This window comes from Panthera onca, chromosome C1 (assembly GCF_046562875.1).
Source record: "Panthera onca isolate mPanOnc1 chromosome C1, mPanOnc1 haplotype 2, whole genome shotgun sequence".
NCBI classification, from domain to species: domain Eukaryota; kingdom Metazoa; phylum Chordata; class Mammalia; order Carnivora; family Felidae; genus Panthera; species Panthera onca.
Window position 1 is genome coordinate 136,298,165 of NC_138346.1, and position 15,806 is coordinate 136,313,970.

At 35.0% G+C, this 15,806-nt stretch overlaps 1 protein-coding gene across 5 annotated transcripts in view; it reads right to left on the reverse strand.

The window, feature by feature from the left end:
• Positions 1-15,806, reverse strand: part of SLC35A3 (solute carrier family 35 member A3) — a 57,395-nt gene that overhangs the window by 8,053 nt on the left and 33,536 nt on the right. For all 5 annotated transcript variants that reach the window (XM_060624991.3, XM_060624995.3, XM_060624993.3 and 2 more), the window contains 5 exons: positions 13,196-13,350; positions 12,996-13,118; positions 10,126-10,297; positions 6,801-6,919; positions 4,473-4,606 (listed from right to left, as the gene is read on the reverse strand). In XM_060624991.3, the coding sequence (XP_060480974.1) occupies positions 4,473-4,606; positions 6,801-6,919; positions 10,126-10,297; positions 12,996-13,118; positions 13,196-13,350 (703 nt within the window). The remainder of the gene's footprint in view (positions 1-4,472; positions 4,607-6,800; positions 6,920-10,125; positions 10,298-12,995; positions 13,119-13,195; positions 13,351-15,806) is intronic.

The window sequence follows — 15,806 nt, forward strand, 5'->3', positions numbered from 1 at the left end:
CTACTGCACTGTATTGTCTCCCAAAACAAAGATGTTTTAAATGTTGTATTTCCCCTTAACATGTCTTTTGCCTGCAATACACTGAATAATAAAAGATCTCAATTTTTAAATATTTGAAGGTAAAAAGGGAAAATGGAAGTTTTTTCAGACCAAAGTAAAGTTCAGTTTAAAATCCAAGGTAGTAATAAGCAAAACTCAGGACCAATTTACATAGGATGCTTTCTTTACAAAAGTAAATTAGATTAAATGCAAGTATACTTGGTTTATTCTTTATTTTATCTGCCCATAGATATAATATACCTTATTATAAACTGGAAATGAACTTAAACTGGTACTAGAACTTAAAGTGGAGCTAAACTGAATACCAATCTTAACTCTTAAGATGTATATTCTTCAAAGTGCTATTATAGAGACATGTATTTGTCTTGGTTTTAAAGTTTCTATTAACAGTTCAAAATCACTCTCCTGCTTTACAACAATAAACATTTGTTCTATAAAGGAAAAAGATCACAACCCTTTTTATGACGCAAAGGGGCCCTTCCTAATGTGGTCCCTCCAACCTCATCTTCCACACTCCACCCCACCCAATCTGTAATTCGGTGAACACAACGTGCCTTTCAAGACAGTGTCTTTGTAGATGCTACTCCCTCTGCTTGCAATGTCCTTTCTCCCAAGAAAACTGATTATTCATACCTCAGGTCTAATGTCTCCAAGACTCACTCCCCTAGGCAGATGTACTCTATGATAACATTTACTATGCTGTATTAAATAAGGCATTATTTACACGTCTACACCCCGGCTTAACCATCTGCTCAGCATTCATCATTATACCCCAAGTGCCTAGGATATGGAAGGAGCTCAATAATTATCTGTGGTGATAAATATCTAGTGTTGACTTGACATAAATGGGCAACTTTTCAAAAGCCCTGGATGCAGGTACACAGGTAAGATTAAGATAACATAAACTTCTTATAATACCTCTTGAAGAAAATTACTACCATAGGAATGTTTAATAATTATTAGGCTTTGGATGAGCTTCTGACTGAAAACTTTCTTTGTCAGGCATTCTGACCTTTGTTTAGCTTTCTGAACCTCTGGAATACACACTCAACTGAAAAGTTGTCTGATCCAATTTTCTACCCCCTGCAGGAATCCATTCTATAAAATCTCTAACAGGATCTACTAGAAAACCTAATAATGTCAGGAAACCCCTGCTTGTCAAGACAGTTATTTTTAGATGGTTCTGAGAGAAAAATTTTTCTTGGGGAAAAACTATTAGAAAACAACGATTATCTCAAAGATTTGAATACCTGACTTCCAACAGAATTATATATATACTTCAATAATGTATTAATCATAAAGTTCTCATTTATTTATTCACATATCTAACTTTCTAATCACTGTGACCTCCTTGAAGAGAGGAAACATATCTCATTCATAAATTTAGGTTTTTCCAGGATCTGGTACAGTGAAAGGAAGACACATACTACACACTTAATACATTTTTGATAAAAGAATAAATAAGCCTAAATGCAAGGATGGTTAATGCTAATAAGCAAAATAATCAACACAAGAAAAATAAGTTAGGAAAGGAAATACTGGTGATGTGATATTAGTAGAGATGTCTAGCAGTCAGCTGAAAATAGGGATCTAGAGTTGAAGTTGGGACTTATCTTCATAGAGAGGACAGACAAGACATGGCAGTGGATAAGATGAATGAGAGAGTGAATAAGGATTGACAGATTACCAAAGAAGCAGCCAGAAAAGCAAGTATAGGGGTACCACTTCTGAGAAACCAAAGCAAAGCAAAGCAAAACAAAACAAAACAAAACAAACAAAACCAAAACACACACGAAAACCGTTTTAGGAAGTGAAATGGGGGTAACCATGGAAAATATATTAATACATTTGGAATAGGGGTCATGGATTTATTCCTTAAGAGATGCTCTTCACAAAAATAAGAATATACAAAGACAGAGGGTCTAGTTATATTTTAGGAAAAATAATCCATCTCCTTCATGCGGCTCAGTGTCAAAACATTCATTCATTCAGTAATAACGGTATCATTGTCTTTTCTCTTTTTATCTTCATCGCAACATACCTTACACAGACCCTCAGAAACATGGATTTACATGCAGGTATACATCTTATTGACACACCACTATTTTGTCCCTCTACTGATTTCCCCTTTCATTTACTTGTTCATTCCCTGCATGTTTCAAAGATTTAAAGTTAACACCCTGACTTAGCCTTATATGAGGTTTGATTTTTTTTTAAGGTATGCTTTTTTAAATGTACCCTAAAAATCTATAGTTCCAAACATTTTCAAATAATACAAAGCGCATAACTGCCCCCACTTAATGAATAGAGTAACTAAAGAATAATTAAGGTATAGATCCTAGTTGTTAGGCTAGTCTCACTAGCTAAGTAATTCATTCCCATACCAAACTAGAAACAAGTAATTTTAAACTCATGTCACATAAAAATCACAGATCTCAACATGCATGTCCCAGACCTATTGTCCAGGTTGCTAGAAGAAGGAAACCATAAATGTTCAATATAGAAATATAAAGGGCATATTATATTTTTTTCCTGCCAAATTCCACCCATAATCCTATCTCACTCTAGTGACACAAATGAATTTTACTAGCTGTATTAAAATTTTAAGATCTTGAACATTCATTCAGACACAAGGAGTACCTCTTATAGGCCAACCTCTGGCCTTGCTTATAAGATGGTAATAAATCTTCTGAAGAAAGGAGGAAAGAATGATAGAATGGAGGGGGGTACCCTTTTATTTCAGGAGGTCTCCTGATAAAGTAACATTTGAACCGAGACCTGAGGATATGAGAAAGTTAGTCATGTGAATACATAGGGGATGAGTATTCCAAGATGACTGAAGGACAAATCAAAGCCCATGGCCAAGAGATTACTGTAACTTTAAAAAAAAAAAAGCGAATAAGAGGAAAGTAGTATCAGATTATCAGATGAGGACAGAAAGGTAGCTGGGGGCCACATCAAATAAGTCATTAATGATGACAACTTTTAGATGACATGGAAAGCAGAGGGTTTCTGAACAGAGGAGTCATATGATCTAATTTACATAGAAAATAATCAGTCTGTTTGCTGAATGGAGAAAATTGTAGGAGCACAGCCCAAGAGAAGAAGCAAGAAGATACATCAACAGATTATTTCCTTAATCAAGATGATAAATGAGTGTGCCCTGGACCAGGATGGTAGCAATGAAGTTGTGAGAAATGGTTGACCCTGGAGATACCAAAAAGGAAGAGTTGACAGGCTTTCTTTCTAGATTAGAATGATGTATGAGAGAAGGGTAAAGAGAAGCTGATGACCTTACTTCTTACTTCACTCAGGAGGTAAAGAACTTCCATACGTTTTAACTTTCCTTTTTAAGTCTGTCTATACATCCATATCCATAGACTCTGCCTTCTCTTAGGTTACTGTGGATAAACTGTGTTCCTATTTAAGTCAAGGAAGATTTTGGCCTAAGCAACTGGAAGAATGGAGATGCTACCATGTACTAAATTGGGAAACCCTTATAGGGAGAGGGAATGAATTATGTAGTAGACATTCAAGTGAAAATGTCAAATAGGCAATTATATATACAAGCTTGGAATTCAAATTAAAATGTGAAAGTTATTAGCATATAGACGGTATTTAAAGCCTTGAGAATAGAGATCACCTAAGGGAGTGAGTGTAAATAAGAGGTCCAAGGGCAGAGCCTTCAGATTCCAAAGTTTAGAAATTGAGAAGATGAAGAGTGGAGTGAAGTTAGAGGAAAACCAAGTATAGTATCCTGGAATCCATTAAAATATAATCTCATTACTCCAGAATTAGAAATTAAAATTATGATTATAAATTTTAAAAATGATAGGACCTTCAATACCATCTATATTTATCATACTTCATTCTTCCTAACTCTGTCTCCTCCCTTGGCATCCACGACACCAAACATCCTGGGTCTTCTGTCTTCCCTTGCAATTCCCTTCCCAACCAACCACGTCTTCCTGCCACCATCGAAAAGAGTTTTCTCTTGCGCCACATTCTCTATGTTAACTATTCTCTTCAAGAATGTCATTTACTCTCCTGGCTTTATCTACATAAATTCCACACATACAAATCCATTATATGACTTATTTTATGACTTTATATGACTTATTAACTTTTTTATATGACTTTTTACTTTGGAGAAGAGTTTGGAAAAAATTTTTTAATCTGTTGGGCAAATTCTGGCTAGCCAAATTTGTATAAAAAACTTTCCAGTGGAAGATTTTCTTTTATGCATTTAGTTTGCAATCTTTTTTTAAAAGATAGTTAAAAGGATCTTTTACGGTATTTCCATGATCCTTCAAAAGTTGTAATAAAACAAATTTTTCATACCAGATCTTATTAAGAATTCTTACTTTTCTATATATTTTGGAGACTTAAAGCAATAGAAAAAAATATATTACCTGGTTGGCACAAAATCTTGCAGCCAAAAATAGGATATCAGTGTTGATAATATTATGGATAAAGAGGTTGCAAATCCTTTTAAAATATTATCTGCATATTTAATAACAGCAGCTATTACAAGGCCTCCAAGTGCCTGCAAAAGTTTTAAAAGATTATTTTAAACAAACATATATAAAATTGCTTTTCCAAACAATCTCATTATTCAATAAAACTTTAGACTTTTGTCCTATAAATTTAATCCCATTGTAATAAGTGATTTTATTTTTTTAATTAAAAAAATTAATGTTTATTTATTGTTGAGAGAGAGAAAGACAGCAAGCAGGGAAGGAGCAGAGAGAGAGAGAGGGAGACAGAGAATCCGAAGCAGGCTCCTCACTGTCAGTGCAAAGGCTGACATGGGGCTCAAATCCATGAACCGTGAGAACATGGACAGAAGTCAGAGGCTCAACTGAGCCACCCAGGCACCCCTTAAATTTTTTTTTAATGTTTATTTATTTATTTTGAGAGAGAGAGCAGGGGAAGGGCAGAGAGAAAGGGAGAGAGAAAGAATCCCAACAAGGCCCCACGGTATCAGTGCAGAGCCCAACGTGGGGCTTGAACTCATGAACTGTGAGATTATGACCTGAGCAGAGAGCAAGAGTTGGACGCTTAACTGAGCCACCCAGGTGACCCAATAGTGATTTTTATTAAACATCTCTTGGGGCGCCTGGGTGGCTCAGTCGGTTAAGCGGCCGACTTCGGCTCAGGTCATGATTTCACGGTCCGTGAGTTCGAGCCCCGCGTTGGGCTCTGTGCTGACAGCTCAGAGCCTGGAGCCTGTTTCAGATTCTGTGTCTCCCTCTCTCTGCCCCTCCCCCGTCCATGCTCTGTCTCTCTCTGTCTCAAAAATAAATGAATGTTAAAAAATAATAATAATAAAAAAAAAATCATCTCTTATGACCATAGAGTTTTGTTCAATAGCCCTTTTATTACAAAAGCTACCTGAAGTACCTATCAGCATAATCTGCAGTTTGTTATATTAGTTTAACTGTACTGTGAATAAAACATCTATCCTCAACCAGTTCAGTAACTAAGCATCACTTGTTCAGACAAATGTGGGAAGACTGTCACTTGGATCAATGAAGTGTTCTTACTTTTGAAGTAAAAATAAAGTGTAATTTAAGTTATTTTACTAGTCTTTCAATAGGCTCCTAACTTGGCTTTTTTTCCTCTAGCTCCTCGCCCTTCAATCCCCTTTTTATTGCTGTCAGATTTTTCTTCCTGAAAAGATTGTAGAAAGAACTTTCTGCCAAATCCCTCTCAAATTCCAAATTGTACCTGCTTTAAATAATGAGGTTTTACCATACAACATAGTTTTGTTTTCTGCCAAACTCTAGTTATAAACTCCTAAATCTGGGTTACCCACATTAATAACTTCCTCACAAGACAGAAGCTTATTATTAGTGAGAGTCACAAATTATGCCAATTGAGCTCACTACAAATTGATGTTTGAGTCCCTTTACCTCCTGGCAATGTAGTCAATCATCTATTTAGTTCCTATGGAATCATACCAACTATACCAAACCTTCTTTATTTAACTCAAGTCTTATAGGAAGAGGGCTTCCTTCTGCTAGGATAAAAGCCATCATACAAACTCTTCTGACTTACCCTATCTGTATTTTATATTTCCTCTGAATTTTCATTTATCCTGGTCTCTTCTCCTATCTTAAAAATAGAAGTATACTTCCTGCTTTCAAAACACAACCACAATTTGCCACCTTCACGCAATTTCTGTAAGAGAGCTTGCTCCTACAGCTTCAAATACCTCTTAAAGAAAGGCTTTGTGAAGGCAGTGACTTGTATCTTCACTTTTGTATCCTCCAGCGTTATCAAGTTGTTTTCTTTTTTTGATGATGAAATTACTCAACCCTTGAACAATTTCAAATTATAAACTGAGATAATTTGATAGGAATATTTTAATATGTACCTGTTACAGATTTAAATATCTAGATCTGCTTTTGAGCCTTAATGGGCTGATCATATACAACAAGAACTGTAAAAAAATCAAAAGTTATATTTACCTCTAACTTCAACTCTTTAATTCTTAAACTTGCATTTTCATTATGCCAAATTTAAATACCATAAAGTTCATTTATGACCTTTTCAAAGTAAGTTTTCATTGTGGCATTAAGACCAGTTCTATTTTAACTTCCCAGAATAAACTAGATATAATGAGAGCACTAACAGGAGGGATCTTTTTCCCTCCCATCATACATCAGTAGCTACTCTGATTCTCTATATTAAAATAAAGTTTATTAGCATTAAATATAAGACTTTAAATGCTTTACCTGAAGAATAACAACTATCCAAGTCAGTCGGTTATATCCCTGAAAAAATCCATTCTTTGACACCAATTCTCCATCATAAATGTAGACACCCATTAGTCCAAATATACTCCCAAAGAAACCTATAAAAAAGTAAATTTTATGGCATGTGTCATTTAGTTTGTCTGGAGAGATATTTTTCCACTGGTATTCTAAATTTTATATTTAGCTTTTCCTTTTTGACAAAATTTGACTACTTTAAAAATCTTTTACTTGGGTATTTATATAAACTTAACAAAATTATACTTTGTACTATATTATAACTGTAAGACAAAGACAATATAAAAAAGAACAGAGATTACCAACTCTGGAACACTAAAAACTATAATGTTTAAATTACATGACCACATGGCTGTCTCATTCAAATATCTGGAAAATGCTCACTTTTGGCATATTCATTGTGTCTCATATCTTCCTATTGCTAGCTCTATATTCTTATATATTCATACACACACACACACACACACACACACACACACACACACACACACACATAAAGAAACTATACACACACAAACTATAAAGAAAGAAATGGAAACCTATAGAGGCCATTTATCAGGAGTAGTCTCTGGTAAGATATGTAGTCAGAGTGCAGAATGAAGCAATGTTTTCATAAAGACATAACTACTTGAAGTATTCCATGATGGAAAGGAACTGAAAGGATATGAAATGTTCTTTTATTTATGCCAATTCATTTTCTAATTAAGTTTTTAATTTTAATTCCAATATAGTTAACATACAGTGTTATATTAGTTCCAGGTATACATCAATCATTTTAAGATGTCTAATTCTGAACATGACAGTAATACAAATTTACAAAGTTACAAAAATAAAAAATACAATAAGAAACACTTATGAAAGTATTAATTAGGTTTCTATTTTTTAATTATAAAACAACACTTGTTAATTAGGAAAAAAGGTATCCAATACAGGTTATATACATGTCAGTATATACAGATCTACAGCATTCTATCAGTTGTACAATATTCCATTTATGGATGATTATAATAATAATAATATGAAATACATACATAACATGATGTTCCACAAATTGTTCTAAGTGCTTTACGTATGCTAACTTACAACAACCCTATTAGGCAGATACTCCTATGCCCATTTTATGGATGAAGAAACTGATACACAGAGAAGTTAAACTTGTCTGAGCTCACACTGCTGGTAAGTGATGGACTCAGGATTTGAATCCAGGCAGTGTGGCTCTGGACTCCATGATCCTAAGCACTGCACTATTTAATCATACGGACAATTTATTTAAGCAATATTCTACATGTCTATTTTTTACAATTGTAGCCAATGCTAAAATGAATAACCTTGATCTATCTTTGTGCTCTTGTGTAAGTATACTCATAGGATAAATTCTTATTCAGAAGTGGAATTTTTGCATCAAAGCATTTATACAAAATTTTGTTAAACACCCCCAAATTGAGATCCAATAAGGTTATATCAATCTATACTCCTGGCAACCATAGGTAATAAGAGTTCCTATTTCTTCACTCTCTGGCTAATGTTGGGACCTTATCAATTTGCTAATTGTTGATAGTTTGATACTTGAGAAATGCTATTAAGAGAGAAGGGAAACAGAGGATCTGAAGCAGGCTGTGCTGACAGCAGAGGGCCCAATGCAGGGCTCAAACCCACAAACCGTGAGATCATGACCTGAGCCAAAATCAAGAGTCCGATGCTTAACCTACTGAGCCACCCACGTGCCCCTACTTTGAATATTCTTAAAAAACATAAAACAAAAAACAGAAAACTTGATACATTTATAAAATTTTGCAGAGAAACAAACAAATCCTGTGATAAATATAAAGGTTCAGTTTGTTACCACATTACTGGAAAACAGCTGGAAAAATGGACTAGAGCTTAGAGGTTGTTTGGGAATATTTGACTTAAAATATAGGCCATTAGGAGTACAGACATTCACTGTGGAGGGCCTGACTGCTACCAGGAGAGACACGGTAAATTTGTTAAGTTGATGTAGACAAAAAAACAAACAAAACAAAACAAAAAACAGTTTTCAAACATGAGCTCCAAAGTCACAAGAACAGAGACTTGAAATAGAATGGTTGATTTGCAATGAAGCTGTCTCTCACATGTAGCATTTTCCAAAATTAATATATACCTGGAATACTATATCTGGAATCTTTGTATGAGAAATTAAACACTATAATACTGTAATAGTTTAAATATTTGTTCAAATGAAATCCTTAAGTATGTGAGGTCTTTTTGTTTGTTATAAACTATTTACCTTCAGTTAAAAAAATGTTACAGAATTTAAAACCTAAAACAAAATATTTTGAAATAAAAAGGTATACTAAGATTTTAAAACAAAATGAAAGTTTCATCATTTCAAACTTCCTCTATTAAGTTTCTTTTTTTTTCTTTTTCAGCTTTATTGAGGTAAAATTGACAAGTAAAATTGTGTAAGCTATTTAAAGTGCACATCTTGGGGCGCCTGGGTGGCTCAGTCGGTTAAGCGGCCGACTTCGGCTCAGGTCATGATCTCGCGGTCCGTGAGTTCGAGCCCCGCATCGGGCTCTGTGCTGACAGCTCAGAGCCTGGAGCCTGTTTCAGATTCTGTGTGTCCCTCTCTCTGACCCTCCCCTGTTCATGCTCTGTCTCTCCCTGTCTCAAAAATAAATAAAAAAAAAACGTTAAAAAAAAAAATTAAAGTGCACATCTTGAGGATTTGAAATATAATATGGTGACTATAGTTGATAACACTATATCATATAATTGACATTTGTCAAGTATCTTAATCTCCTTATCCCCCCAGGAAGAGAGTATGTTATTTGTAACATCTTCTCTGAGAATTGGAGCAACCAATAATAAAGTTCTTAAGTCTTCAAATAGTGAGGACAGAAATAGGCTATATATACCCTTATGTCACAGACCTAAAATTCCATGTTCTTGAATAACAGGCATTCATTTAAAACACAATGCTTTTTGGTGTTGTTTATTTTTTAAATACATTGTTTCTGGGGGGGAGGAATAGAAAGAGAGGGAGAGAGAGAATCTTAAGCAGGCTCCCATGGCCAGCACGGAGAACTCTGGGGCTCCATCTCACAACTATGATGAGATCATGACCTGAACCAAAATCAAGAGTCGGATGCTTAACCAACTGAGCCACCCAGGTGCCCCTTGCCAGACATTTGTATCAGTGAGATTTTATGGGAGGCTTATTTATTTAAAGATATATAGTAATCTTTAAGTCTAACATTAAAAAAATATTATGAAAAAAAGATAACTTTAGAAAGCATTTAAAACTTACCAAGTTGAATGTTTCTTATCCAAACTGATTGTTTGGTTTCTTTCAAGATTTTCTCAAAGTAAACCCCAGCAAAGCCACTTGAAAAACATGCTGTGAGAACTGCCATGAGGCCTACAAATTGAGAGCCAGCTGAAAGTTCCTTAGAATCAAGCTCCTGAGAATCTGAGGGCCACTGAACAAAAAGAAAAACAAAACTGTAGTTTATTCTTATGATATTTTACAAAGTACATATTTAGAGTGCACTCTCAGACCTTAAGATAAAAATGCAACCAATACCATTCTTGGGGATTGCAGAGGAGAGCTTTTGAAAGAAAATCTTAGAATCATTTTATTTTTTTCCCATAGTGATATTACTGTTACAACTTACAATTTCAAAAAATTCCCTAAAAAAGAGAAAGAGAATGAGTAAATGCACAGATGCACAAAACAGCTTCTATAAGCAGTTCAGTTGTAGAAATTCAAAGTGTGAACTGTTGGAGCAGCAAAAATGATTCTGGAGCTGTTGGTTATTATGGAAGTCCCATATGGTATCATGTTAACCACTGTGGGCTTTATCCCATAGTTCAGTGTTCCTGAAATTATCTTCATGGCTTTTGTTAAATCTGTGTTCCACTTGAACTCTTACTTGATATTTTAATTAAAAAATTGTTAATATTTATTTATTTTTGAGAGAGAGAGAGAGAGAGAGAGAGAGAGAGAGAGATGGGAGGGGCAGAGACAGAATCCAAAGCAGGCCCCAGGCCCTGAACTGTCAGCACAGAGATCAACGCAGGGCTCCAACTCATGTACTGTGAGATCATGACCTGAGCTGAAGTCGGACACTCAACCAACTGAACCACCCAGAGACCCCTTGATATTTTAATTTAAAACACCTCACTTTTTACAATGTAATACCTACTTTAGCTTATCCTTAGCAATATCTATGAAAATATGGGTTTGAAATGGCAGTTATATTTTTGTAATACCCATTTTAAAATATATTAACTAGGGGTATCTGGGTGGCTCAGTTGGTTAAGTCCTACTCTTGGTTTTGCCTCAGGTCATGATCTCATGGTTTGTGGATTCAAGCCCTGCTCTGGGCTCTGTACTGACAGTATGAAGCCTGCTTGGGATTCTTTCTTTCTCCCTCTCTCTGCACCTCCTCTGCTCACTTGCTCTCTCAAAATAAATAAATAAACATTAAAAAAAAATAAATAACAGAAATATTTATTCAAGATAGACATAGCACCCCTGGAGAAAGTGATCGGGGAGGAGGGCTCTGGATGGCAGGAAATTGGCATGATTGGATTTGTTTTTAGACAAACCATAGTGGTGACTACTGGAGTTTGAATTTTGAGGGATGGATAAGACTGAAGTAAAAAAAATCAGGAGGCAAATGATCACATGAGAAACAAGACGGCATGAATTGGGGAAGAGACAGAGAAGGACAGAATCAAGAAGCATTACAAAGCAGCAATAGCAAAGTCTTAGTGACTGAATAGATGTACAGGCAGAAGGAAGAGTTAAGACAACTCCCAGGCAGAGTAAATAATGAGGGAAAAAAATACAAGCAAGAATAGTTTCGGTGGAGGAAAAGGTAAAGTTTAGTTTTGGATATGCTCAGTTTATAAAGCCTATTGAATAACTGAACTAAGATGTCCAACAGGTTTTTAGATGTACAAATCTGAAATTATGGGTGAGACACAGACCAAGGAACTATGAGCATATATGTGTTAATAAAAACCTACAGAATGAAGTCTCCAAAAATAAGGACATAATTTAAGGGAAATAACAAGCCTACCAGCAACTCCAATATCAAGGAAAAGGACCCCAGGAAGGAGCCCAATAAAGAATTATTAGGAAGATGAGAAGAACCAGGAAAGAATGGTATCAGGGAAGCTGATGAACAATAAGAAGGGAGTAATTAATAACCTCAAATGCAGAGCGCCTGGATGGCTCAGCTGGTTAAGTGTCTGACTTTGGCTCATGGTTTGTGAGTTTGAGCCCTGCATCAGGCTCTGCGCTGCTGGTGTGGAGCCTGCTTGGGATTCTCTCTCTCTTTCTCTCTCTCTCTCTCTCTCTCTCTCTCTCCCTCTGCCCCTTCCCCACTTGCTCTCTCTCTCTCAAAATAAATCAGTAAAACTTAAAAAATTTTTTTTAATAAAATAATCTCAAAAGCTCCAGACATCCAGTAAAAATCAGTGTTGTTTTATGTACGATTTTATTTCCCTAACTAGATTTGTGTCAGATAATTTGATTTTTACTTATTTTAATTTTAAAAATTTCATTCATTCATTCATTCATTCACTCATTCATTCATTCATTCCCTTGTTTAAATTCCAGTATAGTTAACATACAGTGTTATATTAGTTTCAGGTGTTCAATATAGTAACTTAACAATTCTGTACATTACTCAGAACTCATTAAGAGGAGTGTACTCTTAATCCCCTACACCTATTTCACCCATCCCCCTCACCTGTCTCCTCTCTGGTAACCATCAGTTTATTCTGTATAGTTAGGAGTCTGTTTTTGGTTTGTCTCTTTTTTTCTTTGCTTTGTTTCTTAAATGCCACAGATGAGTGAAATCATATGGTATATAAATACAACTGAACATTACTCAGGTACAGAAAAGAATGAAATCTTACCATTTGCAACAACACCGATGGACCTACAGAGTATAAGACTAATAAGTAAAATAACTTATATAAGACTTTTATTTCTCATTAGTTGCAGTCCCGATGTAGTATCTTACTCAAAGGAAGCCCTCAAAATATGTCAGTTGTGAGAATAAAAATTTACTCGCTTCAACAAATAACAAATGTATCCTCCATGCACAATAAGGTTTTGAAACTGTGATAAAAATGAAAGGTGTACTTATCTTGAATAGTTACCTGTACAAAAGCAACTCCTGTCATCAAAATTACTAGGGAGAGCCACTGGTACACACCTAATTTTTTACTAAGCATAGACACAGAAAATAATGCTGTTGTAAGAATTTTCAACTGATATGTGACCTGAAAAAGAAAAGAGCTAATATTATTGTTTGTTTATTTGCTTCTTAAAAGAACTACTAGAAATATATTTTAAGTACCTGATAAGTAGCTGCATCCAGATTTGATAGTGCCACATAAAGTAAATTATTCTGAAGAGTATATATCCCTGATGGAATAGCAAGTTTCAGAGTTTCCATAGGTTTATTAAGTATTTCATCATGCAGTATTCGATTCAGTGCTCTTAGACTACATTCTAGAAAACACATGAAATGGGTAAAACCAATAATTAAGTAACTCTGAATAAGTTACATACTCTCTCTCAAGGCCTCAGTTTTCTCACCTATAAAAAATGGAAACAGGCCTACATGTTAAGATACTTTTAGGTCTGAAATATACCTTTAATGATACTAATTTTTCAAAAGTTAAATATTATAACATAGCATATTAAGAACATTATCCTTATACTCTTTCATTAGGAAACATAAGCAAATTGATTATATGTATTTACATATTGTATACATACATATCTGCACATATATATTTATGATAACCAAACGCTCAAAGTATTAATTTTTTAGCTAAGTATTCTTACTCTATAGTAGCAACATTATAAAAACTTGTATTTTGTGCATTCCATTTTATCACCAGCCATTCAAGCCAATTAATAATTGTGAAGACTTTAATCATAAAAAGACAGTAAAACAACTAAGGAGTGGGTTTGGCTGCAAACAACAGAAAACCCAGTGAATACTGGCTCAACCTCAAAGGGACCTGTCTCATCCTCAAAGGGCCAGGGCCAGGTCCAAAGCAGCTCAGTGATGACATCAGGGTCCTAAGCTCACTCTCCATTTATATTGGCTTTTTACTTTCATGCTTCTCATCTATTGTCTACATGATTATTGCAACAAGGTCACCACATGATCACCGCAGTTGTGTCTGGTTCTTGTTTTTAGGCAGCAAGAAAGAACAGGAGGATACAGTGACCTAGTGGGCATCTTCTTTTGCTGTCACAGATCAGGATTTTGTTGCACAGCTACCCCCTGCAGCAAGGGAGCTGGGCAATGTCGTCTTTTCTTTCATAGTCTCCATATTAGAAACAACAAAGGGAGAAAGGGGTTGGAAATGGACTTCAAGCTAGCCAGCCTACAGTACTAATCACAAAAAAAAATGTCCAAAGAACTTTAAGAGATACATAAACCCTTAAAGACAGGAGAAATCTAAGGATCCTACTACTTTACCAATAATGACACTTCATAGCTGATTTTCTCTCCTAACATAAAACTTAAAAACTTTGATTATGAAAACTTTTTTTAATGGAAAATGTTTAAAGATTAATATCTGATATTTACCCTTTCCTTACCCTAAAATAATAATAGTAAAATAAAAGGTAACTAAAAGTTACCAAAAGATTTCTTCTTAGATTTAGCAGAAAAAAAAATCTAAAATATTAGCTTATACATTTTTAAAATTATATTAAAATTTAAAATAATTAATGCTGTGACATATTTTTCTCAACAGGAGTTCAGGGAAGGTCTTGTTCCTTATTCCTTCCAATTCCTGGTATTGTTAGGCTTTTTCTTTTTGCCAATCTGAGGGTATTGAAATTGTGTCTGTGGCTTTAATTTGATTTCTCTGCTTGCTATTAAGGTTGATCTATATTTATATATTGTTATATATTTATATAAATATATTTTTATATATTTATTTATATTTTAGAAAATTTTAATATATTTATTGGCCATTCAGGTTTCTCTCTCTCTCTTTTTTAAGTTTATTTATTTATTTTTGAGAGAGAGACAGAGAGAGAGTATGTGCGCACAAGCAGGAGAGCAACAGAGAATCTGAAGCATGTTCCAGGTTCTGAGCTGTCAGCACAGAACTCAATGTGGGGCACGAACTCATGAACCTGACCTGAAATTGGACACTTAACTGACTGAGCCACCCAAGAGCCCCCAGGTTTCTCTTCTGTAAACTGCTTATTTATATCTTTGGTCCACTTTTCTGTTGAGATTCTTGTCTTTTCCTTATTGAATTATGTAAGTTCTTTGATGTTCTGGATGTTCATTATTGGTGGATACATGTGATGTAAATATCTTCTCTCAATCTCTGGTTTATCTTCTCATTTGGTTTTATATACAGGCATTTTTTCATTTTAATGTACCCCAAATCATCCATTTTTAAAAATTTCATTTGTGGGGCGCCTGGGTGGCTCAGTCGGTTGAGCGTCTGACTTTGGCTCAGGTCATGATCTCCTGGTTTGTGAGTTCGAGCCCTGCGCCAGGCTCTGTGCTGACAGCTCAGAGCCTGGAGCCTGCTTCGGATCCTATCTCTCCCTTTTTCTCTGCCCCTCCCGCACTCATGCTCTGTCCCTGTCTCTCAATAATATAATAAATATATGTTAAAAAAATGTTTTAAAATGTTCATTTGTATTCTTTGTATCTTATTTGAAATAATTCACAGTACCAAAGTCATAAATGTCAATCTTTATCTAGAATTTTTTTTTAATTAAATTTTTTTTAATTTAACCTAAAAACCTGGGAATTATTCCTCAGACTGGATTCCCCATTTCCTTGATCTTCACACACCTACTCTGCTAGCAAGTCATGTCAACTATAGTTTAAAAACATCTGTGTGGGGGTGCCTGGGTGGCTCAGTCGGCTGAGTGTCGGACTTTGGCTCAGGTTATGATCTCACCATCTGTGAGTTCAA